This window comes from Calidris pugnax, unplaced genomic scaffold (genome assembly GCF_001431845.1).
Source record: "Calidris pugnax isolate Ruff unplaced genomic scaffold, ASM143184v1 scaffold20, whole genome shotgun sequence".
Taxonomy (NCBI): domain Eukaryota; kingdom Metazoa; phylum Chordata; class Aves; order Charadriiformes; family Scolopacidae; genus Calidris; species Calidris pugnax.
In genome coordinates this window covers 1,737,612-1,765,208 of record NW_015094510.1, presented here as the reverse complement: position 1 = coordinate 1,765,208, position 27,597 = coordinate 1,737,612, and the positions used below count along the sequence as shown (strand labels likewise).

Below are 27,597 nucleotides of genomic sequence, written 5' to 3'. Positions count from 1 at the left end.
TGAAGCCCCTCGCAGCGTTAGGTAGCCCAAAAACATTAGCATTTCACTGCAGACAAGAAAAGAACCTGTTTATAGGAAACTCAAAGTATATGATTTTAAAATATAGAAGGAAAACAAGGCACAAATAATGTGACTATAAATAGATGCAGTGATTGTTAGTTGCTACCAAACTGTGTATTATAATGCCTATTCACAAGCTAAGTTCTTCAAAGCAGGGATGTTGTGTTATCTGTACGGCTGTAAAAAAATGTTGATATTCAGATGATGGGTATTTATGTAATACTATTTTTCAGCCTAATAATACTGTAAAAATTTTCTTTTAATAGTAATTATCTTCTGGAATTACCTTCTAATTCTGTGGTTACATTGTGATTATTCTCTGGAAAAGGATGTGATGCTGTACTCATATCTGAACAACTAACTGTTGAAGAAGAGTCTGTCCAAATAGGTGTGTTTGTGGTTTCAGAAGGAAGTTACAGCTTTGTGATCTTATGAACCTCATGGGAAACTCTGAAATGTTAGTCCTGAAGACTAACTTTTATGAGAGAGGGATTTGGGCTGTGTTTTGGCCAGAGCTTTTCTTCTGCAGAGTCACATTCAAAGTGCTGAGAAAATGTGAGGTATAACTGGAAGCCTAACTCTTCTGCTCTCAGCCTGGTCCTTACTTGCATGGTGGTGATACCTGTTTCATGTAAGTAACTCTCATGAATAAGGAAAATGGTAGCATAGTGTTCTGGAACTGAGAGTAGCTAGTCCATTTGTAAATGAATAAATGAAGGACCATCATACTGTGTTCATGAACATGCTATCAAAACGCTGTACATCAGTGAGTCATGGTACTTTCAGGCCATAAACTGCCTTTGGCATCAGTCCATCCAGCGCTGAATGTGTCTAATTAATCTTACTCATATTGAGGACTTCCCAAAAGAGAGGGACAGTATGATATTCACAGGTAGTGCTCACAGCTAGCGAAACCACCATTCACAACTGATGGAACAACCGTGCGAGTCCTTGGCAGCCTGTTTGCTGCTTTCTCTCTTCATGAGATTGGTTTGTCTGGTGACCGGTGCCTGGATGAGGAGAGAATGGGAAAACCAGGGTTGGAGGGCTGACTTCCTTTACGTATAGCCTTGTTTCTAGATAAGATTACCTCAGGAATGCATCCCAGACTTTGTCACGGTTGGCTCAGAGTTGTTTACATTCAGGGAGACCAGTAAATTTATATTTTTTTTAAACTATATGCCTTCAGCACTGAAGTGTTGCATCACATATTGGATAGTGGGAAGGCCATGTCCTTTAGTTTACTCAGTGCAAAGCTATTTAGATAATTTTTACAGCTGTTTGCGTTACTAGTTAAATGATCTGAAGGCACAATTGTGTCTACTTATATGACTATCTGGGTAACTCTGTCAGAATATTCTGTGAAACCAGCAAAATCAATGTGCAATTAATGTTCAATGCATAGTTAATAGAATTGAAGAGCTTGCTAAAGAATACCTCGAGCCTGGGTAGCTGTAGGGTGGTGACGTTGGCAGCATTTTTACCAAACATCATATAGGCATAGTGGCACTTAGGTGTGACATGACATTTGAATTGTGGGGACACCAAAAGGGTGGAACTACTTTGAGTTCTTTATGATATCAGTGAGTGTATGATGTGAACTGTGTTTATATTACCAAAAAAAAAAAAAAATAGTTACTTACAAACAGAACTTTAGCAAGACCAAAGTGAGACGGAAATGTTGGTTCTGGATGGGCCTCTGAGGGAACATTGCATGAGAGTAGATATGCTGGACTGCTGCTGGTGGTAGCTGGGCATGACTAGTGAGAGAATTACAAATTTGTAATTCTCTCACTAGGAGGAGTATGGTGAGAGGCAGTAAGGGCAGGGAACCTGGGAACTGAAGAAACCCAGCAGAGATGGAATGGGAGGGGGTGTGTAAGAGTAAATCTAGGGGCTTTACTGCAAGCAGTGAAGGGCTTCTGTAGTTCTCACCACTAGGTAGAGTTCATAAAGATGTTGCTCATGTGAACATATATTTCCCAACCTTTCTTATAAACACTGTTTATTAGCAGGTTTTTGTACTTGAAAGGAAACTGATGTTGATCACTAAAATGATTAGAGTTGGAAGGGACTTTAAAGATCATCTACATCCAACCCCCCTGCCATGGGCAGGATGACGTTGCACAGCTCACCCTGCAAACTCCTTTCTGTGAGGAATGGAGAGGGTAGGAATGATGTGTGTGCATGCCCCTTGTATTTACTCCAGAAGCAAAAAAATTGCCATAGTTTAAGCCAGCTTTTCACCCACAGAAGAAATATTCATATAGGCAGCATAATTTGAGAAACTTTCTCTTTAAGAGAAGTAAACTTTTTCCATCAAGTGGCAGTGTAGTTGTAGAAATAAATGTACTAGGAGCGTAATGCAAGTTCCTTTGAGATGAAGCTTGGGCGTTATGTAAAATGCTTATACCTGTCAATCACTTAGTCTTTTCACAAAATGTTAGGTTTCATAATATACATGGGAAATGTAAATGTACTTGCACTTACCCAGCCTATTTGGATATCTCTTAAACGTAAATACTGGATATACTGTCAAAATGCTGCAACTCTTGGCTGATATTTTGACAGAAATACTACTCCATGTGTATGTATATAATTGAGTTGAAGCTTTGATGTGAAACTCGTCATCTGGAATTGTTTTCGTGGATATTCTAATTGTTTCATGGAAAGTGTTTGTTGCCATGGGTAAACAGATATAGAAGTGCACTGATTCATCCCTTCTGAAAGTTTGCTCTGTTTTCTTGTAGATCTTAACCTTCTCCTTTCCAGAAATATGATCTAGACAATAAGTGTCAAGATGCTTCAAAAAGTTACATCTTCCCATTTTACCTTGGACACATTGCTGGAGTCACTTGAGTTGGTTGTGATTTGTAGAGAGGGGAAGAATTGCTCCCATTCAAAACCCTACAGGAAGGGGAAAAAGTTTTGTTTGTGCAAAATGGTACCATAAGTAGATTAAAGTAATTAGAAGCCCTAGTCCTTGTCATGTCTTCATACACCCCTAGTCCTTGTCATGTCTTCATACACCGCTCACTTCAGGCAATTAACTGACTCTTGAATCTCCGAGTCTACTCAATATGGACTGTTTCTCTGATCAGTAGAGGATGAGCACAGTGTAACTGATGTATTTACATCAGTTTATCCTGTGCCCCCGTGAAATGCCCAGGATTAGGTGGTGTGAAACTTCGATTAATATCTGTCCTGGTTTGAGGATGTTTAGACCTAAAACCAAGTGAGGAAATATTGTATCTTTTTCTCCGTTGCATGTTCATCTAACACATTTCTGTTTTTACAGGCAGTGTACTTTTTAGAAGCCAGTGGGGCTGGGTTTTTTTTGATTTTAGTTTTGTCCCTTATGACACTGTGTTCCCACTCACAAGTTGTGAAATCTGGGTCTAATTTCTGTGTTATGTCAAAGTTCTGGGCTTTTTTTCAAAGTATTCTATACGCATAGATAAATGGGGTATATCTCATGTTATTTTCTTGGTGCCAGATGAATGCCTCTTTTCAAAGAAAGAAAAAAGCTTTGTAAAGTAGTGCATTTGCTGCAAGGTACTTGTATTATTATTGAAGTGTGCAGATGAACAGAAAGTTCACATGCTATGAGTTAGAAAAGATCAGATCGCCCCCCCCCAGCATTTTCTTGCTTTGTAAAATGATCAAATCTTCCATTTTGTCCTTTGTCTCAAATGGTTATCTGTTTATACAGAACAACTGTATTAAACAGTTTTTGTTTATCCATTAGAGTAAGCAAAAATAATTGCCTTTTTTATTGCTAAATTGATATCTTTTGGCAGAATGATTTGTGAATTATTTTTAAAGATGTTTTTTACATTTATCTTTGTAAGTCTCTTTTGTTATGCCAGCTGTCTAAATCTTTTCATAAACTTCAGTTAAAAGAAACATATTTTCCATGATTATTTTAAAATATAATGTTTACTGGAAGGGAAGTCTAGTGAATTCCCACAGATGAAGTGTGAGTGTATTTCTCCCACTTGTAAATGAGTTCTTATTTCCTACAGTACATATTCTGGTACCACAATGAGTCATTTTCAACATGTTTTAGTTTAGCTTCTAAAACGTTTAAAAACTTGGCAGATACATGTAAATGAATGTTACATCCAGTTTTAGAAACTGCTTCCAAATAATATTTTACTAACATGATGACTGTGAATAGACCTTTCAGAATGCAGAAGTATCCTTTGTGATAAGCCTAAAAGCATTTGCAGAGGTCTTATTTTTATTTCATTTTTTTTTTTTACCTTTAGCATGTTTTGGTTTAACCATCCTGTAAAATAGGGAGAATATTTCTGTGAAAAAAAGCTTTAAAGTTTACAGGCACGGTGTTATAAATGGAGTATTTTAGCCAGGCAAGTGATAGCTTTCTTTAGGTACATGAACTAAATTTTTCAAAATTTCATGCTATGTTATTTTTCAATTTTACAACTTTTTTTAAAAAAATATAGTGCCATGTTTTAATGTGCTATTGTTTAAGGTTATATATGCCATTCCACACATGCCAATCTTTTTCCTAGTATTTTACCTTGAAGGTTCCAATATTAGAAGAGAGCTCAAGACTAAATAGTTTGTATGATTAAAAGGGACTTATGAGTAAAGCAGGTGGAGTGGGACAAAAATGGGGGAGGCATACTTAGATAAAAAAAAAGGGGGGGAGGGAAAAACCACAAAACCCCCCAAACCAACCAAAAAAACAACCAAACAAAACATCCCCTCAAAATCACTAATGTCCCATTTGTGAGAAAGTTTATTTTCATTTATCTATTACTTAAGGAATATTTCTAATTTCAGCTTCTTTGTCCTGGCTTCCTGGTATCTGGAACATTTATTATAATGGGACCTTAGATACTTTGCTCACATGTTGATATCTATGCTTAGACACACTCACATTTCTTCAGTCTGGATTTGAATTCCACCCTAAATTTTTCCCCATTGTTGGCAGCATTTGTCTTGGCAGTTTAATATGCATGGTAGGGATAACTTTGCAAGTCTGTGATTATTCTCTGTTCCAACTCTAACCATCTGTATGTTGTCCACAATGCAACACCATGTTATCACCCTTAAAAATTTCTTTAGCTTTTTATTGGACTATGAAGAAGATGGGGAAAACATTAAAACTTGGATTATTAGATCCTTTATGTAAAGATTTCCCGTAATCCCTTTTCCCTTAATTCTGTGGTATAACAGATAAAGGAAACCCATTTCAAAACCCTTCTTTCTCCTGCACACCCCCTTCCTCTCCCCAGTTGATCTTAAACATTGACTTTTCATCAAGGAGAAATTGAGAAAAGGAGAGAGGAGTTCGTTTTGGGGATTGAGAGTCTTAGTTATTTTGTGAGACAAATACATTCTTCTTCTGTTAGGTCCAAGTTGTGAAACTTGCAGAAGATTGATGATAGGCAGAAGAGGAAAGGTAATAAAGATGAGAGACGGGGAAAAGCATAATGTAAATTAAAAACAAGAGATAAAAAAAATGAGGTAGCAGTCATGAAAACTTTACTGGGTGGGATTCATTTGAGTGTGGAATATATAGTGCAGTTTGTCAGCTTTCTCTGGAAGAGTGGTCTAAGCCAGGCGAAGACAAAACAGTTGTACGAAGGGATCGGGTGAGTGGAAGGCAATTGTGTTTGGGATGGTGGCATAGTCCATTTCTTCCGTTCTGCCCATCCAGTTACCTAATTTGCAGGGGTGGAAACTGTAAATCTTATTGATGGTAACAATATTCGATATACATTTTGTTCAGTACAAGGTGAACATATCCTGCCAGTTCTAACACTCAAAACCCTTCAACGTTCAATTTCAGAGATATCTGTTTTGTTTACACCACTGTTTCAGGATTTTGTGATCTTTTGAAGCATTTTTTTAATGTAATATACTGTTAGACTTTGGATGGGTTCAAACATTAGTTTCTGAGAAAAGTAAGTAAATTGAACATGGATTTCAGTAGAGCTTTTACTGTGGCTGACATCAGTCTTGTCTAACTTTAAATGCCTGTGCTGGGGTGAAATTGTGTCTATAAGTTATTTCTTTCTAACCATGGACTTATAAAGGGAGTCTACTTGGCTAGCTCAGCTAGAGATATCCACGTTGTAAACATCTGAAGCGACGTAAGGCAAGTCCCTCTGTCTTTTCTGAGTTAAATGAGTTCAGCATAGACTCTTTTCACAAATGCACGTTTTTTTTGGAGCTTTTATGCTTTACCATCATTCTTACTGAGTCCTCTTCCAATGCAGAATCTATAAGCCTTTAAACATTTGTCAAATGCTGCTCATAAAATCAAATGTGTTTTTTATGAAGTATGATATACTTTATAAGCTGTGCTGTTTCCTTCCTTTCTTTTTTTTTTTAACGGACTCTACTGTCTTCCCTGATTGGGAAAGATTTTGATTGACAGAAGTTCATTGAGATTATGTAGGTCTAGAGTTGTGATTACACAAAGGATTAGATCTGGTTAATGAAACTACGGAAGGTAGGAAGATTCAGTTTCAGTTATCTTACAGTAACTCTTCTAAAAGTTACCACACCCAAATGAAGAGGAACCTTGCATTTGTCGTCTTAGGGGAAAAAGAGACAAAGGACAGACAAAAACTGGATAATATGCCATGCGATTTCCGTAACATAAAGTGCATGTAAGTCTCTTGGGGTCTAAATGTGACAGCACCATTAAACAAAATATGCAATGTGTACTTAAAATGTAATACATGCTTGGTAAGTACAGGTTTTGCACATGCTAATGGTTTTCCAGCAGGTTGTCATAGTGATATCTGAGGGCAGATTTTCCTTGACTAGATTCCACTGAAGTCTTACCAGTACCTCCTGTTCTCAAGCACCACCTAACCTCAGAGGCACTTCAAATCAGTTTGCATTCCAAGTTGGAGCACATCTAGGTAGAGGTCCCTGTGCATGCTCGGAAGTCTCCTGCTTCGGAAAGTTAAGTGCTTATTTTGATATGGGTAGGGAGGTGCTTGAACTCTGTTCAAGTCCCTGAAGGGTCTGTTTTTATTAGATCATGGCTAACTCATTCAAAAGCCTTGAGTTCACTCCAGAACACTGTTGTAAGAGGAGGTAATGGCTAAGTTTGTTTCTTTTGTAACGTGCTTTGACCACTTGCCCAGGAAGTTCAAGGCCTTGGTCCTTTCCCTTTCAGTCTCCCTAATTATTCTAGCAGGTTTTGGTGTTATCTGGAAGTTATGTTTATTTGCCCAGAATTACTTGCAACAAGTGTTGATGTACATAATGCACGAGTTAAGCAAAATGCCACAAAAGAGGAAAAATAAACAAATTTTGGGGACTGTTTTTTTTTTTTTGGTGAAAGCAAATCATTCATATCCTAAAAAAAATATAAAAATGCAATCAGAATACAACTTTTAGACTTTTTTTAGCTATGTTAATTGCCTTTTTGCATTTCTTTTTCCATTATTTAAAAAAAAAAACAACGAACCTACAAATGTGGATATTGGCAATAAAGTAGTTACCTATAAGGTTTATAAACATAATTTTGAGAGTGAGCCTTCTGGATCATTGATTCTTTTTGTCATTGCAGGTAACCATGTTTTTATAAATTAAACTCTGATCTTTACTATTCCTAGTGGAAGCTGTTGTAGTTGTCATGTTCAGATGGCATTTTAATTTCTGTTCTAAGATTATTTTCTCCTGGTTTGTAAAAAGGACTTCTGATGCTAGCATTAGTCCTTAAATATCTATTGTTTTGCCCTCTTAAAATCTTAGTCAGACTTTATTTTCCTAGACTGTAGCTTATCTGACTTCTCATGGGATAGATTCCTTGTTCTCTTGAACATCCAAGTACCATTTCTTGTAATCTTGACCTTCCTTCAACACAGATGACTGGAATTCTGAACAATGTTTCAGATAATTTCCTGCTCTATCTTGTGTGATACCATCATTTCCACTAGATGTACCTTAGTGATTCCTGGAACTGTATGTCTTCTGTATTCTTGGATCGTGTTAGCAGTTTAGTTATCCTGATATCATGTAATGAATCTAGATTCTTTTCCTCAGTCTGTTCAGTCTTCTAAGTGTCTGAATGAAAAGAGACACCACCTTAAGTTTTCTAGCCCTGCATTAAGTCCTGTGTTTGTATATACATTTTTATTTGTTATTATGCTACTAATATAAGAATCACACTTTCTAGCATATCAGAGAGGTACATCACTCTGGAAGATGTGCAAGCTTTTTGCTTCAAGTCCTTAACATGAGATACAACTCACCTAAACCTAGGTGTAGTCAGCATGGCTACCAAAAAGGAATTGCAAATGTCTAAGATATCATTATAGGAGGGAAAACTTACTAAGCACAACCAAGTGGGTTTTTGCGCCGGAGATAAGTAACGTTTGTGAAAAGTGCAAATACTTGCAAGTTGATTCCTTGTTTTTATCATTTATCAATTCATACAAACCTGTCAAGGCATTCTTGTTTCTGTACTAGCTAGTTATGAAAAAACATAAAACAAATGACACCGGTTTCTCTGTAATTCTTGTTCTTGCATAAGTTTTAACTCTTCTGTACATTTTATTTAGCAGCTACCAGATTTAATTGTTATGAAAATGCAAACTAATGTTGCTTTTTTGTCCTTTAGAAGTAAGTTTTAATCATATCTGTTTTGCTAAATGCTAGTCATATGAATTATCATTCTGTGTCCAATTAAACAAAAAATCTTTCATCTGTAAGAATGCCTTTTTAATACATTCTGGATTTTAGGAAGAGAATAGTAAAAATTATGTTACAGCTCAAACAATGGGCTTTCACTTGTCTGCTACAGTTTAATATTTTACCTGTGTATTATAGCTTGTCTGTGAAATGATTAGATGTGTTTAAGCATCACTCCTTAAATTGTCTCTTACAATATTAGTTGGTTTTAATATTAATTATTTTCCATAATAATTACAGCCCCAGCATTTTTTGTACTTGCTTGTCTTGGCCTTCCTACTCCACTTACCACCCTACAAAATAAATCTTTGTACATTCAAATTGATGCCAAGATGCCAGCAGTACAAATTAAAATATATGATTCATATTTCAAACTCTTAGAGCATTTATTGGTGTGTTAGTACATTCCTATGAAATGACAGAGCCAGATAAATTTGTAGATGTAAACATACAATCACTGAAAAAGATAGTCTTTGTTGATTTTGCTTGTGTGCACATTTCATATCACTCCAGTGATCTTTAAATATGGTTAGAAAGTATTCATTTTCTTACTGCCACGTTAATGCTAAAATAGTAAATGAACCATTTGAAACCAATCTTATGAAATACTAACCTAAATTTGTTTGAAAATTAGAAACATGATACATTTTCCAAAATTAAGTTTCTGTATCTCTGGAGGCACTATAATGAAGGATGATCTCCTAAAATAAGAAAAACAAATTTTAAAAGGTAACTGAAATGTGATTATGCCAAATGAAAAAAGAGTAGTCTTGCCAATATGACACTAGTGCATATAAATGGCCTTCTAGATCTTTGCAAAAATCTGAATTCTAGCCCTACCAACTAATTGTGCTCAAGACCTCTTCCTTTTGCTATTTTTGACATTTTTTCACATTACAATTTCAGAAATTTCATCTTTATTGCATGCTAATCGTGATAATACTTTGAGAATTAGTAATACTTATAAGTAATGATATTTTGAGAAAGTGTTGAGAAAAAGGTCTTTTTTAATGCAGTCCAAAAAACAGCCACACAATTTTACTGTTGAAACTCAGTGGCAAAAAAATGGCAGTATCATCTTTCGATCACAGAGTGAAAGAAATATATTTAAATAATACTATAGAAAGGTTTATTTTCTCTTCTTGAGTCACTTCAATGTCAAATTGTAATTTTTTTTTTTTTTTTTTTTTTTTTTTTTTTTTTTTTTTTTTTTTTTTTTTTTTTTTGAGTTCTATTTTGGTTATAATTCTCCTTCTAGCGTATATCTTGAATATTTTCCTTTCTGCAAACTTTATGATTGTATTTTCTGTCTTAATGAGAGTACCAAATACTGCAGTGTGCTGTTTATTTTATTAAGCATATTGCATGCCGTATTTGATCATGATCTGAGAGATGCATTGAATTACTTTAAACACATGCTTTGGATTCCTATAGATCCATAGTACAGTTGTTGAACATACTCTGCATTTCTAAAGAAGCAAAAAAAGATTGCTCACATTCATATAAGAGCTTGCTTCCAAGCCAAGAATGACAGATGCTGTTACAGCTGAGAAATGTAGTGTTTTAGGGAAACACTCAAACAGTAGTTAACTTAGGTCAAAGTAGAAAAAATGAATTTAAGCTGCCTTTATCTAGACTGGTGTTAAAGGTACTTGAGGTGTGGGTGTTGGTTTTACAAACTGACAAAGTTTCTGTTCCAATTCAGTAAATCTGCAATATCTGAATGAAAGAAATAGTTCTGGTTTCTGCTTTTCTTAATTTCGAATGCGCCTAATTTCTTGTATTCCTTGTTTTAAGTAAATATATTTGTGAGAAATTTTTTTTTGTTGTTTTTTTCACATTGTGTAGAGTATGTGTAAATGATAGCATACTAAGGAATGGTCAAGAGGGGAGTTGTCTGTACATAATCCAAACTTTCATGGCCTGGATTTGACTTTACTTAGCCAAAGCAACATATTTGTCCTATTTTAATGTTGACGTGAGCAGCTACAGTCTTTAAATTCATTCCACGTGCTGTAGAGAAGGATTCATATGGGAGATTGTCATTTTTAGTAAGAATATAAGATGATAGAGTAAATTGGAATTTTGGAAAGTAAAGGAAAAGTATTAATAAGACAGAAGTACTAATTTATATAGCATTGTATATAATAATGCTATATATAACATTAATACATTATTGTAGGAACACAAGAGGGGTAACATCACAGACTCAACAGTGTAGCACAACGTACCAAAAATCCTAGCACACAGTATTGTACTGGAGTGATGACAATTTTGATTCCTAAAATCCTGAAAATGTATATGGCTTTACCTAAAGAAGACGACCAGTTGTTCTCAATTAAAAAAAAAAAAGTCTATGAACATGGCATAGAAGATACAACTTCTCAAATCTGTCAAAGTCATTAACTTTACAAATATGCAAGTAATTCTTTACAATCCAGCAAGAAAGCTTGGGAAAGGTATTTCTTGTCACTAACAAAATAAATCAAAGCATCTATAATGGGTGAAAAAGGTACAGTTCTGCAGTTGTAACAAGTTTTATTCTTTAATTTATAATGTTGTGTGTGCTAGTAAGTGCAAGATAGACAATAATTCATTTAGCTTTAAAAAGAGTTTATATTTTATATAAACAAGCAAAACAAACACAAAAAACTGTGTTACATTCTGTCAAAAGCAGTTTTCCTACTCATCACAGGCATTGGGTAGCCTCATATGAGGAAGTATTTGTTAATGTGTGCATGGCTGAGTCAATCAGATTCTTGACTTATTTTTATGGTTAGGTTGTTGACCCCTTTCTTGAGGTAATGTTCCTAGTGCTTCATTACATGCCGTAGTGTAAAGTGTTTGGCCCTTTGACTGTGTCAGGCCACAAAAAGAATACTTTCTTTCCCTCTTTTTCTTCTGCAGTGAAGTTCTACACTGCTTGTATAGCTGATGTGTTCAAGCACTTCTGAGAAGGATCTGGGGGTCCTGGTAGATGGTAAACTATCCATGAGCCAGCAATGTGTCCCTGTCACCAAGAAGGCCAATGGAATCCTGGTCTGCCTAGGGAAGAGTGTGGTCAGCAGGTCAAGGGAAGTCATTCTCCCCCTCTACTCTGCACTGGTGAGGCCACAACTGGAATACTGCGTCCAGTTTTGGGCTCCCCAGTTCAAGAGGGACACGGAACTACTGGAGAGAGTAGAGGGTAGGGCAACCAAGATGACTGAGGGATTGTAGCGTCTCCCTGATGAGGAAAGGCTGAGAGAGCTGGGACTCTTGAGCCTGGAGAAGAGAAGGCCGAGGGGAGACCTTAGTAATGCTTATAAATATCTAAAGGGTGGGATGAAGGAGGATGAAGCCAGATGCTTTTCAGTGGTTCCCAGTGACAGGACGAGGGGCAACAGGCACAAGCTGGAACACAGGAAGTTCCATTCAAATATGAGGTAAAACTTCTTCACGGTGAGGGTGACAGAGCCCTGGAACAGGCTGCCCAGGATGGTTGTGGCGTCCCCTTCTCTGGAGATTTTCAAGACCCGCCTGGATGCAGTCCTGAGGGATGTGCTGGACAATCCTGCTTTAGCAGGAGAGTTGGACTAGATGATCTCTAAAGGTCCTTTCCAACTCTGACGATTCTGTGATTTGATGTTAATAGACTCAAAACTTTTAAATCCTTCGTGTGTAGCAGAGTGATCCTAGACAACCTTGATGTCTCAGAGCTTTCTCTCTGGATCAAACAGCTCTAGTATTTGTAATCATAATCTCATAATCTAGTAGAGCCTTTGTCACAAAGATGGTTCCCAGCACAAGTTGACCCCTGAGATTTGCACTGCTGTGTTTTAACTCCTGAAGCCCTTAGGCTTTATGTTGCTTTCAGGATGATAGTTCTGCAGTTCTTACTAGAGATTCCCTACCCCCATAGTCATGGTGTTTTTGTGGGGGATGTGGCTAACACTGTGGATGTCCTCTAACACTGTGGATGTCCTGAAGCAGAAATCAAATTTGTCTGTAACTGTTCTTTAAAGTGTGATTTCTTTATGCACATTCCAGTGCACCCTCTTCATTGCTTGCCTTTTAATATGTATTTATGTTACCAGGGATTCTGAGATGGGAAGAAGATGAAATATGGGCCAACTCCATCTCATTATATAAAGCAGTGGAAGTATTAAACTGTGCCCATTAGTATTTCTAAGACAAGCATGCTGCAGTGTCATGTACCTGTAAACTTTGCAACTTCAGGAACAGCTGACAGCAAGCAGATTTTCTTGTTTTCTGAAAGACTGACTCCATTTTAAATTGAGGCAAGTTGAACTGTTAGGCTACTAAGTAGTTTTAGATTAATTTTAGAGTCTGGTTCCAACCTGGTTCAGACTTTAGCAGTTGAAGAATGGAATGCTGAGAATGGAGCTCAGCGTGGAAAAGAGTTCAAAATACTATAGAAAAATATTAAACACCTCTATCTACTTAAACCTTCTTGTAATAAAGAAGGCAAAAGAATTACATGTCACACAAAATAAGGTTAACTGAAGTACAGTAGTAACTAGACTGTTTTTCAGTCATGACCTAAGCATTCCCACAAAACTGGTAACTAGCATGGTCAGACTGAAGTGCAACAGTTCATTCTTTGAATATTAAAAGAAAATTAACTTTTCTTATCTGTACCTAAGTCCCCATTCGGTGGAAGTCTTTCTTGTAAACCATAAGAATACAAAGAGTTAAAGCCATATTTTAACATCCTGTTTAGTGACTGGGTTCCTTTGCTTTTATCAGAGGAGTTAATGTTAACAGTGTGGCTACGCTAGAGGGAACTTTCCATCTGCTGTTGAGTGAGTACAAGAATTGCATCTTCAGTTGCTTTGTTAGTCGCATGGTAGACTTACTCATAGTCTAGGGGTCCTAGCAGAAAGAATGGATGATGACAGGAATGAAATGATACAAGCACTCAACAGACAGAGTAGTAGGAGCTTTCTATTCCACAATGAAAAGATGTCTGCTTTGATATGCTATGATCTAAAAGTTAAAAAGAAAAGGTTACAGTCATGAAATACTCAGTTGGGACAGGGAATATTTGAACATCAGGAGAGTCTTGCTTATAAGTCCCATTAGGAGATGTCGTGGTTTGAGGAAAGGAAGAGATAAGGAGATTGAAAAGTTTAGAATTAACTAAACTAATGAAAAAAAAATATTAAAATAAAAAAGAGAATAAAATAATGAAATAGATACAATGTATATACAAAACCATATCAAGCTCCCAGGATGACAGTCCCGTCACCAGCAGGCACTGGGGAAGTCCCAGACTGGACTCAGCGACGGATGGGAACTGGATTCCAGCTCTGGAGTCAGGAACACACGGATCGGGATCAAAGGCAGATGAACAGACAGGGTCCTCTTTGGACGTCAGCCATTGCAGGAAGAGAGCTGACCCTTTGATCCCTCAGCTTTTATACTGAGCATGGGGCAGATGGGATGGAATACCCTGTTGGTCAGCTTTGGGTCACCTGTCTTGTCTGTTCCTCCCCACAGATGTGACCCCTTCACGTTTTTCCGTTTCCGACCCTCTAAGGGGCAAATAACGAAAATTGGCTGACCTTGGTTGTTACAGCAATAAGTATAAGCAAGGGCTTCTCTGCATACCATTCCCTGGTATGTAGCACAAACATCAGTCTTATCACTCTGAGAACGAGCGGTTTTCTCCACAATATGCCGTTAATTTCACAGAGTTAGAAGAGGCCTAGCTAAAATGTAAAGTTACAGAACACAAAATTGGTCTGGTTTTACCTCAAACTGGGACAGGGGAAAAGACTTGAAAGAACAAAAATTTATTTTCAGGTCTGCTACAAGAAGAAGAAGGAGGAAAATTACATTTCTCAGATGTGGTTATTGTGGGGATTGTGATAACTCAGCTGAGGAAAAAATTGTTTAAATGGTGAGAGAGAATGGAGAAAATGGGGAGAAAATACAAAAATGAAGGCAATGGTATGTAGGAAGGGAGAAGAGAGCTGGACATTGTCAGAGGAAGCAGAGAAACAGAAAACTTGATTGCTCTAAGAATTATATGCACTAAAATAAATAAATTTCAGTGCTTTTTGCTGTAGCCTCTCAAGAGCTGGTGATAGTTATATCAAATCTAAGACTCATCTTAGAAGGTGTGCTTGAAACTTAGTGCAGAGCTTGGTAGTATCCCTGTAATTCATGAATTCTGACTTCCTTTCCTTATTTTCAAACCTGGATTTTGATTTCTCTTTTTAACTGCTTCCCACAATACTACTTTTCTCAAATTAATAACTTCAGTAGTAGAAAAAGTAGAAAAGCTGTATAAAGGAAAAGTTGTGTCTGTCCATAAATTTTTTATTAAACTTGTCAGATGACTGATAAAAATATAGAGAAGTATGTTTTGAAAACAAATATGCTCAAGAGTGGAGAAAGCTTGGAGTTAACTGATTATTTTTCAAAATAGTTACTGCATTTTTGAAGTATTTTCATTTTTCACATGCCTCGGCAGGTAATATAGGATAATTTGATAACTGAAGAATTTATTGGGATAGGCTGCTTCGCAAAAACTTAGATTCATTGGACTCTTTTCTGCTTAGAAATGAAGAGAAATGAGGTTGTTTCATTAGTGTCACAAACAGCACAGAGATGTATCTGTTCAGGGTTCATTTATTAGCCTGCTTGATGCTTTTAAGAGCATGCAGAATGTGACTGGCTACTTTCTTTTGTTTTGGGCTGTTAGAGTATCTTCCATATTCTCTTATGCTGTTGATGGTGTCTCAGCGTGTTTGTTGTTCTTACAATATCTTCAAAAGATTCTCTGGTTGACTTGAAGGACTTGTGCAGTTGAGGAAAATAAATTTTAGAAGCAATATATGTTTTAATTCTGGATAATGACATGCACACTTACCTACATTTTACGAATTGTAACAAGCCATCTAGTGTAGTATTCAACATTTTATTATTTGATAGTTGTCTCTAAAGCAGAAACACAGTTGGTGAGCTTGTTTTTGAAGTCAAATGAGTGACTTTAATGAGAGGTCCTCACACTATCTCCTTGGTAATGTTAATGTAGTTCCTGTTACTACCACTGCATAGAAAAGGATATTTCATGTATCTTAGACTTGAAAGAAGCCAGATCCAGCAATGCTCCCCTGCCCATTGCTTGTCTGTCAGTCATTTTAGTGTCCTTTGATTATGTAAGACCCATCTCTGCAAGCTGTTACCTTTATCGTGGCTTTCCACCCTTTGCTGTTCTAACAAAAACTTCCCTGAGCTGCCCAGTTGCACTGAAGGATGCCTGATGGCCTGTAGGCAGCTTCATGGAAGTTTCTTTAGATTCTGAAAGACAAATGGAAATCTATGTATCCTACTTACTTTAAAACAACTGCTGGAAGTACAGTTATAGTAGTCTTTGGTACATAGCTTTTATGTAGCGTTCAAACGCTAATAAGGAAATGCAAATTATCTTGTGTGTGACTACACATCATCCTTCTTGTCTTTGAAAGGAACAGATGTTTTTGTGGAAACAACGAGCTCAGTGTTAGCCAGCAGTGTACCCTGACAGCATCCTGGGCTGTATTAGAAGGAGAATAATGAAGACATCAAGGGTTGTCCAGTTCTGGGACATCCAATGCAAGTAACATAATGATAAATTGGAGTGAATCTAGTGGAGGGTCACCACAATGGTCAGGGCTGGAGCACTTGCCCCATGAGGAGAGGCTGAGGAGGGTGTTTGTTCAGTCTGACCGCTGGGGCACCTGACCTCAGTGCCTATGAGGTGGTCACCAGGAAGACGGAGCCAGGCCCTTCACAGCAGGGCATGGTAGGAGGATGAGAGAACAGCAGTTAAAACAGGAGGATCCAACTTGATATAAGAAAAAAAACTTTTTCACTACAGTCAAACATTACTGTGGGCAGTCTCCAGTTCTCAAGACCCAAGTAGCAAAAGCTTTGAGCAACCTGGTCTGATTTCATATCTGACCCCCCTGTGAGCAGGATGTTGGACTAGATGCCCCCTGAAATCCCTTCCAATTTGAATTACTCAATAGTTCTGTTCTGCATTTACATTGTTGAGATCTTGTTTTTAAGGGTAATCTTAAGGGGTAATTTTACTGGGCAATAAATGGAAAATTATGCAGCAATGTGCTGACCTCCTGTTTTTAGATTTGCTTGTTTCTTAAGTCGCTGCAAACACCAAGACACTCTATTATATTAATTTTTCAGGGAAAAGTTGCAATGCTGTCCATCATTGCTAACCGTAGTGCTTTTAGGAACCCATCCTTGACAGATAACAAGGTATGCCTGTACTTTGAACTCTGCTTATCAGGAAATCAAACCTGTTACATATGATATAAAGGACATACCAATCATTTGCTAAATTATGGTGGTTTGAACCCTAACCTTCTGACCTACTCTGTCAGACTTTCAGTAGGGAAAATGGAGAGGGGGGCAGAACAGTCTCTGCTGCTCTTAGTAGTTACATATATCTTTTCTCTTTCAGATGTCAGAGGAGCTTTGTCTGATGGTCTCTTGGTTAGCCCTATCTCAAAAGATTTGTCCCTGCTTTCTCATTTCTCTCCCTGTCATTTTCTGGGAAGCTTCAGTGATGACAGTTCCTTTTCTTATTCTTTCCTTGCTAATCATCCAAAAAGCTCCCTTTTTTCAGCACTGTATAGTTTTATTGTGAATTTTAATTTTGATATTATTGATTACATTTGTGGAATTAAGAAGTTGAAAATTTGTGTGTTCATTTCCAACTGTTTTAAGGTGGTATGTGGCATTCCACACATTTTTCTTCTGTTTGTGACTCTGTGGTTTTAGATTTTTGTTTGTTGAAAGGAGAGAGGCATTTCAGTATTGCTCTTGTCACACATAGCTGCTGTTCTGTCAATCATTTCACATTGACTTTTTCCCTTTTTGCATTAATGGAATTAAAAGTCATACAGTAAATACCTTTTCTTAAGTATATATTTACATCTAAAAGTAACTTAATGAATTTTCTATTAAATCAAAGGAACAGCAGCATGTACAACAACAAACAATACATGCTGTTGTGGAAGGTAGAGGATAAGATTGCTGATATATATTGAAGTTAATTTTTTTTAAATGGTGCGGAATTTTTTAGGTTCTAAGATGTAAAATGTGACTTGAACTTCATGATTCAGACTGTTATCTTTGTTACTCTTTCAGTGTCTGAATTTACTGGAAAAGTTTTTTCAAAGTTGTATGAGGTGGTTAATTGCCTTTTGCTCGGTGGTAGTTTGTGTATAGGCCTACAATATATCTATATACACATTGCATGGCCCATAATATTATATCAAAATATTTTTGCAATCCAATTTCAATTTCCTGGTTTTATTAATTTTAATAAACTGCTTATGCAACCTAGTTTGTAGGTAGAGTAGCAATAGGAAAGGATTAGAGAGAAAACAAAATGATATGCAATTTATACTTGTATGTGTTTGTAGTGTAAATCATGTAAATGACTACAAAAGGCAGCAAACTTTGTCAATATGAACTCCCAGAGAGTTTATTTGCTTGAATCACCTTCCCCTTGTTTGTTTATGGTTTAGATGTGACCAATATGTGCATATCAGTCCGAAGTTTTCAGTAGCTTCTTTTCAGTGTCTGCAGAGGCCTAAAGTTTGTGACTGAAGGTATTTTTTTCAAAAAATTACGCAAAATGTCTACTAGCTTTACCAAGGGATGTTTTATGATTTGTCAGAGTTTGGGTTTTGTGTGTATGGGGTATACTTATGTGTGCACGTGCATATATGGATGCAGTATTCTTTTTTCGCAGTGATAGCAGTAGTGTGGATCAGTTACTTAAGAAAAAAGTCTATTTCCTGGAGAAGATCTATAGCATACTGGGAATATTGACTGTTTACCTCAAGACTTTCACGTAAATGTGGTAGTTTAGTTATAGTTATGTCAAGTTTCTTTAATTATCAGTCTTAGGTTTGTTTGAACTACTGTCTTGAAAAATTACTCTTCTAGAACATTCAGTGAAGGGAATGTATTTAAATAGGCTAAGGGCCAGTTGTGAGCTGAGAAAGTCAATAATGCTACATCAAAACCTATTTCAGCCATGTAAAATAAAACTATGTGCATGCATTGACACTTTGAAAACTCCCAGAATATGTTTGGAAAGTAATAGTCACTCTATCTAGAATCACAAGAAAGACCTGAAAACATTTATATTGATTTAACTGAATATCTGATGAAAAATAACCCGTGACTAGTGGGAGTGGAGAGTTTTAACAGATACATTTTTATATGTTTTATCCAAGAGGAGAAGCCAATTCAAGCGATAGTTTCAGAGTCTTTATGTAACTGTTGGCTCTGATTTCTTAGTTTACTTGAGCAACGAACAACGATGTTTCCAGTGTAATAATAGAAATGTAATGAACAATTTCTGTAGCTTCCTCTGCCCCCCAAATCTGTTAGGGTATATTTCATCTGCTAGGATAGTAATTTATTTCAATTATAGTTCAGAAACACAAATACAACTATTATTCGTGAAGTAATATTATTTCTGGAAAAGCTAGTACTTGGTTTAAGGAAGTAAATTGTTGAATAGTTATTGAAATTCTGTGGTGGCTTAAAAGTTAGTGATGGACGGCAGAAAAAAGTTAAGCCAGACAATTTTACATGTATGTTACAAATTTGAAATTTAGTATAGAGTAATATTGAAAATTGATGCTTTTCTTTTTTTTTTTTTTTAGTGTTTTACAGCAAGGAAGTTGGTGGCATTTTCTTCATTCAGATCTATTATATATTTCTCATTTCAAAATATCTCACGGTTACAATTCAAATTAATTATTTTCTATACCAATAAAAATGTATTACTGTCAGATAAGTGTTTAATATTCCTTGCGTTTTTGTTGATTTAGTACAAAATTCAGCTTTCTTGACACGGCAAATTTTGCAAGGACTGAAGTAAACCATGAAATAAAACTATTGGTTTATTGATGTTAATGATTTGGGATGCCATGGGAAAACAAATAGAGACTAGTGTGCACAGAAGATGTGGCTAAAGACATAATGAGGTTTTAATAAGCATACTTCAGGGTTTTTTTCTCTTGGATTAAAATATGTACAATAGCCAAAACCCTATTGCAGAGCAGGGATCTTTTTCAATCTGTCACTTCAAAGTGATTTATTTTTTTTTAAAAAAATGAATTATTTATCTGTTTGAGCAAAGATTAGACTTCTGCCATTTTATGCTCAAGATAGCTTTGTGCAGTGTATCAAGGCTGTGCCAGAAACAGTAGACCTGTTAAGCTTCTTCTGGCTTGAGGTAGAGCTGCCTGTGTCTGCGTCCTTCAGCTTGGCTATGTTTCCCTTCTAGATTGTTGTCCCGTACTTAGGAGAGTTCTCTGAAGCTATTTGCTTTGGTATCTCTTCACTAGTTTCAGAGAATTCATTTAATAGCCTTCCTGTTTGAAAAAGAGGAATCTTATCTTTCTTTGAGGTTATTTTGAAGTTCTATTCAAGGGATCTTGTGGGGTGATAATTTCCATTTCAGCGTTCACAAACTAGATATTTCTGCGCCTACATCTGCTGATACACCTGATCTGGTAGGTATTCTCTGATCAGCCGTGTATACTGGGGACTTCTATGCTTCATGTCTGTACAGTTTTTCATGGATTTAGAATTCTCATCATTGCCAGAAACATAAATGAAAACGCAAGGATATACCTCTTGACTAAGATGTATAGGCAAAAAGAAAAGCGGCTACCGTTAGGCTTCTAAAAATTACCAGCATGACTCTGTTCTCCTATTTATGTACCTAAAAAACAATTTTTGAGGAGGAACAGTGGAATTATATCCCATTCCTTACTATATGCTTATTGGTTTCTTCAGATCCTTTCTTTTTAAGGATACTGTTATTAATATCTTTATATTGATAAAGTTCCATTACGGTATTTGAATAGATTTTGTGGTTATTTCGTTGAATCAAACAACAAAGAGTTAACGCAATCAAGATGATGATTACTTAAACCAAGTAATAACCATCTAGACAAGTGACTGTGAGCAAACTAAGTACGCATCAGCAGCACTGAATGAACACAGAGTAGCAACCACATCCTGTTTCATTTTTTAAAAATAGCATGACAGGAGTTGCTAATCTTTTTTACAGTAGCCCAAAAGTAAGCGCACGTTTTCAGGAAGTGGAAGACTGGATGAAACGTCCATCAGAGCTCCAGGATTGAGAGAAAACTCCCTAGTGAAGGTTTATTGTGGAATTCTCATGCTGGAAATCAAACTCCCAAGCATAGGCCTGGCTGGGCTGAAGCCGTCTCTGCCGTTACTGTTGAAGCTGTGTCTCAGCATGGGAGCAAATCTTAAGTTTCACAGGGTCAGAGTCAAATAAAAGGAAGCACAATTGCATAGTCCAGAAACAAGGAAACAAAGATGGGTTTCAGTCCCTGCCAGTCAGCATGATTTAGCAGATATAGGAGACTCATCTTTCATAATGTTCATTCTTCCTGTTCTTAGAAGAGATGGAACAGTCATCATGGTAATTAGGTCACTCTAGCTGTCCTAGTGGAATAAACACAAAGATAAGCAGCTGCCTTTATAGTAACTCATCAAGATGTGCCTCTTTTCCAGTCACGTTACAGGTTGGTGAGGAGATCTGTGCAGGAGCCAGCCTGTTTCAGTCTCTGGAGTGAGGCACAGGAATGCATGGGAAGCACGCGGGTTCTTTTTGGACTCTGCAGGGAAAGGTGTGCAATCTAGTATATGCTGGGAATTAGTCTAGTTAGGCTAGAAATAATTCATGGGCTCTACATACTGAGGAACTCCACTTACTGCATAGGTAATTTTGGGTTTAGGTGTCCTGAAACTGCAGGTAGTGTAAAACAGCTGTTTATCTTGCTGAATCTGGATGTTTGGAACTAACACTTCCTACAAACTGTGAAAGAGTATGTGGAAGTGTTGCCTCCAAGGAAGTTGTTTCAACAGAATGAGGATCAGAGGCCAATACATGACAAATACTTAGAATGCTGCAAAACACAGAAATCTGCTTTGAAGCAAGCAGCTTTAAACAAAGCTTCTAAGCTTTCTCTCTCAAACAGATTTTACTAAACCACATGCATGTTTAATTACTTGATACGAAGCAAATATAACATCTGGCAAGAACTTGCATGTTAAATCATGTTTACCCTTTAGCATTCAAACTGTATGTTTCTGGATTTTTTTTTTAAACAGGAATACTGTGCTGAAAAAATTCTCAGCATGTTATTTGGGGAAAGCAAATTTTAAGTGAAAACTATTTCAGCAAACAATCTTTTCATTGTTTAAGCAATTTGTAGATAGCATGCTTCATCTCCTGTTTGGTCATTATAATCGAAGCTTTTTCTTTTGTTGGAGGTATTTCAATTTGTTGTTATTAAGTGCATTGTTATTTTAGTCCAGATGAAAAATAATATCACATACTTTATAGACATAATTGAAGCAATAAATAGTACAAATGACTGAAAATGCTTCTAAAGTTAGTGTAACAATATCTATAAAATACATGTATTTAAATGAAGAATGACAGCTTTCTTACCCGTTTTGTAATAAATATTAAAACAGACTTTCAGTTTATGAAACCAGCTGGATATATGACGCATCAGACTTACGTTCAGCGCTTCAGAAGCTGAGCAATGAAAGCAATTGAAACTAAAGATCAGAGTTCCTACGTTTTCAGTTACTTAGTGGGTAGCGTGTGAACTCAATTTATGGGAAATTTTTGATTGCTTAGAAACAACCCAACCAGTTTTTAGTACCAATGATCAAAAAGAGAACCAGTGAAAACAAGATCCTTTGAGTGCCCATGTTTGAACTGGAGTCTCACAGTTTGCCACATGTATGGACAGCGTATGTGTCGTCTGTAACGTGACTGAATTTAATTTAGGCCTATCTAGACTGCTGTTACTCCTTCTGTGTCACTCTGAGTGGCATAAGGAAGGAAGAGTACGGAGAATTCTGTGCTTTTATGCTTAGCTTTGAGTTCTTTGGAAGTGAGGAAGCCTTAACAGCCAGACTCAGTTGCAAAAGGTATGGAAGTTGGCATTTGAACCTCGTGGTGAAATAAGTATGGGTAGGATTTGATGAAGGATACCAAACTGGGAAGGTCATACAGGAGCAGAGAGAAAGAAAACCAGCAGTTGAAGGGTAGGGGTATAAGATAGGAATGGAAACAGAGGAGGTTAGGAACACAGGTGAGAAGAAAAACAGATGCCCTGAGTAGAAAGAATGAAAATAGAATTGGAAATCAGGAGAAATCTGAGCTGGCACTGGGACAGAGAGGAAGGAGGGCAAGAACATTAGAGGACATGTTGGGGCTAGAAGTGGGAGATTTGCAACAGGACAAGTTAGGGAGGAAATATCAGTAGCATTTAGGTTTCTCTGCAAATTTGGCACCAAACCAAAGCACAGAGATTTGTACAAATAGGAGAGTATTGTAATTACTCTAAAGATCTTAGATCTGGAACTGACCCATCTGTGGAGTCAGGAGGATTTCACAACTCGCAGGGTTTTTTCCATTTTTAAACTTGAAAGTAGTGTCTAAAATATATTCTAAAAAGCCTTATGTTGGTATTATCAAGTTTGCAAAATTCAAAAGGGTTGGTGTTGTGTTTTGTATAATCTTGGTAGCACTTCCTTTGGAAAATTTATTATTTCGTAGTATTTACTTGGCATTCTTTCCTATTAACAAGCTTAATACTAGGATTTGCTACTTCTTGAATGCTTAACTTTACAAATTTATTGTCTTCTAATGTACTTCATTATGGGTGTTGTCTGTCTGGACTTCTGTAAGGCCTTCAACATGGTCTCCCATCATCCTTTTCTCTAACTTGGAGAGGTATGGATTTGATGAGGGGACTGTTCGGTGGATGTGGAATTAGTTGGATGGTCACATCTAGAGTGGTCAACAGCTCAATGTCCAGATGGAGATTGGTGACAAGTGGTGTCCCTGAGGGGTGCCCTGGGACCAGTATTGTTTCGTATCTTCACCAATGACACAGACAATGGGACCAAGCGCACCCTCAACAAGTTTGCAGATGACACCCAGCTGAGTGGTGTGGCTGACATGCCTGAGGGGTGGGATGCCATCCAGAGGTACCCAGACAAGCTTGAGAAGTGGGCTCATGTGAACTTCTGGAGGTTCAACAAGGCCAAGTGCAGGGTCCTGCACGTGGGACAAGGCAACCCCCGGTATCAATAGAGACTGAGGAATGAAGAGATTGAGAGCAGCCTCACAGAGAAGGACTTGGGGGTACTGGTGGATGGAAAGCTGGACATGAGCTGACAATGTGTGCTTGCAGCCCAGAAATCCAGCCACATCCTGGACTGCATCAAAAGAAGTCTGGCCAGCAGGTCGAGGGAGGTGATTCTGCCCCTGCACTCTGCTCTGGTGAGAACCCACCTGGAGTACTGAGAAAGTTGGGGTGGTTCTGCCTGGAGAAAAGGTGGCTCCAGGGACACCACCTTGCAGCCATTCAATACCTAAAGGGGGCTTATAAGAAAGACAGGGACAAACTTTTTAGCAGAGCCTGTTGCAATAGAACAAGGGGTAATGAAAAGAAGGTAGATCTAGGCTATATGTAAGGAAGAAATTTTTTACTTTGAGGGTCATGAAACAGTGGCACAGGGTTACCCAGAGAGGTGGAGAGGTGGTAGATATCCCATCCCTGTAAACATTCAAGGTCAGGCTGGACGGGGCTCTGAGCCACCTCATCTAGTTGAAGATGCCCCTGCTTGTTGCAGGGGAGATTGGACTACATGGCCTTTAAAGGTCCCTTCCAACCCAGACTGCTCTATGATTCATTGTTCAGTTATTGAGGAGTACTGCTGTACATCTCAGGTTTTGTCAGTGGGATAGACCATGGTAAAAGAGAGGTAAAAACAGATTAGAGTTACTATCTCAGTACTTATGGGATGCTTATAAGAAGTTGGAAGTGTTGAGTGAATCTCCCATCACAGACATACACAATAGAAGTCTTTGAATATCAATATTAGATTAGGCTGTGCTGGATGTGTCTTGTAGTTCCTTCATTCAAAATAACACTTGGCTGCCGTGTTTTCTTCAGTATACAGACTTATGTGATTTTACTATGAAATCTTTCAGCTTAGTTTCATTGTATGCAGATTTTGAAAAGTTAATAAATCATTATCACCCATTCGCAAAAACACTCCTCTGATAGAAAAATATTAAAACAAACTCTGGTTTGTAAGGATGAAGTCCTTCTCTGAATACTCTCTCCTACTTTACTGCAGAAATAGCCTTTCTGATGACTATTGCATCACTCCGCTTTAGTAAACTTCAGGCATTATTGACTGATCATCCTAATGGCCCAGAGACATAACAAATTTGAGACCCCATTCCAGGTGATTTTTAAATAGGTTTGTTTCCATTTTTTTTTCATTAGCTCAGTCTGTAATTTCCCTTTCATTCCCAGTTTTCTTTCTTCTGTGAGACAAAAACCTGTACTCTTTCACTGTAACGAGTTTGCTAAAATTTCTTGGTGGAGAAAAATCCCGTACACCCGCATTCCACTGAATATTTTTTTTGTCCATAATAGTAGTATTAAATCATTGGGTGGTTTTGTTTTCTTTTGTTTTCCCCTTAGAGACCATCTTGGCAGATTAAGGAATGTATTTTGACGTTGTGTTACATGACTATGTATACATACGCACACACACTTGTGCTGAAATAGTAGCCAAGAAACCAGAGATACTATTTGGTCTAGTAAAAAGCAAATATGACAGAGAAACTCTGAACGTGCTACAGCAGAGGAGTTACCAGTGAGCTCAACAGCGTAGTGAGGTCAAAAAAACCTGAGTCTTAATAACCTTACCAGTACAAAGCAGATCATGCGTATGTAAGTTACTGCAAATTTTCGGAATACAAAGTCCAATATTTTTTTTTCTGAAGTTACTGTTTGTAATTGGGTTGATAAGCACGGTCTGGAGGCACCCAGCTGATTGAGTAGACATAAAAAATCATCAGAGAACTACAAATTTCTCTGGAAAGTATAGAAAGTAAGTACAAAGAAGTATGCATAGCCGGTGTTTATACATGTTTCCGGTCCAGGCTCTGTACATCAAACTAACTTAAGGTCTGAAGCAGTCTGCAGGAAGGCATTGCCATTTATATTCTGTAAAGGCAGAAGATAAGGGTATGTTCTTGTTGAAAGTCAATAAATATGACTTGAGACTTGTAGATAAATTTCATTTGTGTGTTGCATTGCACATCAGTTAGCTGGATGACGTGTATCTTTGTGAAGACTTACTCATTTTGGAACAAAACAGTCTTCCCAGTGTTGTAAACAATGTGTATCGCGGAACAGATTTACTGTCCTGTCTGCACCCAACCATGTACAAAGTGTGGAGGATGTAAGAGTGCTGAAACTATTCTTGTGTGGTAAAACGAAAATAGGAACATACATCATCAGGGAAAGGTGATGAAATACTTAAAGTATCAGCACTCGAAAAGCATCCGCAGGCAAAATTGACAGCAGTGGTTGATAACCAGATAGATAATTGGCATTTAGCAGTTTGAGTGTAGTAATTCTGAGAACAAATGTCATACTATTGAAAAAGAAAATTGCTTTAAAAAGAGTGACCTTTTCATGAGCTCAGTAGGCAGAATTTCCAATCTCTGCTCACGCAGTCTGTGTGGGAACAGTCTCATTCATGCATTGGACTGTTTACTCATACAGGGATGTCTACCCAGTGATTATAAGGGGCATCATAATGACACCTGTTTGTTCTGTTCAAGTTAATTCCAGTGAAAATTACTTCCTCTTTGTGCCTTAGAAACATGCCTACATCTGAAATCCTCAGGGAAAATATCTGAAGTAATCCCCTTGTTTTTGTTAAATGCTTTCAATCCCACCTAAAGATCAGGTGCTAAATAGGGTGGAATTGTGTTGAAACTGCTATTTGACAAATGACAGCTAACACAACAGCCACGTTGGGTTAGAATAAAGGTTTTTCTGGCATTCTAACAATTTGTTGTTAAGTGACTTCTATGTGAGAAGTACCATCTTGCATTTAATAGTTGTCAAAGGATTTCTCTGCTGAGTGTATTCAGTGTCCTTTTGAGCAAGTGTTAATTTTTAGCATCCACAACATCTTACCGTAAGGAATTTCACAGCTTTCATGTGTGAAGAATGATTTCTATTTGTTTTCATTCTGCATCTGCTAGGTTTATTAGGTGCCTTCTCATTCATCTGTTGGAAAATACAGTGGATAATTGATTGCTATTCTCATTCTCTGTGCCACTCATCATGTTAGAGGCCTCTCTTATTTCTCTGTTTTCCTCACAACCATCTCTTTTCCAGGCTGTAGAGTCCTAGCTTGCTTAAGTAATTTCTTCCATGCAGTGTTTTGTTGCCATTATAATATTGAATTTTCCTAATGATGTTTCAAATAAGCGTTACAATAGTTACATAGACAACCATACCAATACTTATTAAACTCTTTAAAAGACTGTATTTGTTTCTGAAATGTATACCTGTAATGAACTAGCATGTATTCTAAGTTTGTTTATTTTTCAGTCATCAAAGCTTTTATTTTCTTTTAGGTATAGACAAATGCAGCTTGGCACAGAAAGTAAAGTAGCTGAACTTCTTCACCAAAGTAAGTTAAAGTCCTTTGAAAGTGAACATCTTCAACTCATGCAACAAGAAACAGCTAAGAATCTTTCACAGTGCCAAATGGAATGTGAGAAATATCAGCGAAAGCTGGAGGTATGTTATGTGAAGAGACACTTTGTGGCGTTACATAGTTACTTTCAATTAGAATTTAAAATGGAAAAGCTTGGGGGAAAAGTAGCAAAGAACATACGTGGCTGAATTAGTACCTCCACCAAATTTC

General features: G+C 37.2%; 1 protein-coding gene across 1 annotated transcript in view; it reads left to right on the top strand.

Annotated features, from left to right (window-relative positions):
* Positions 1 to 27,597, top strand: part of PIBF1 (progesterone immunomodulatory binding factor 1) — a 135,882-nt gene that overhangs the window by 56,263 nt on the left and 52,022 nt on the right. Inside the window, exon 11 of the mRNA XM_014966146.1 lies at positions 27,305 to 27,470. Coding sequence (XP_014821632.1) covers positions 27,305 to 27,470 — 166 coding nt within the window. The remainder of the gene's footprint in view (positions 1 to 27,304; positions 27,471 to 27,597) is intronic.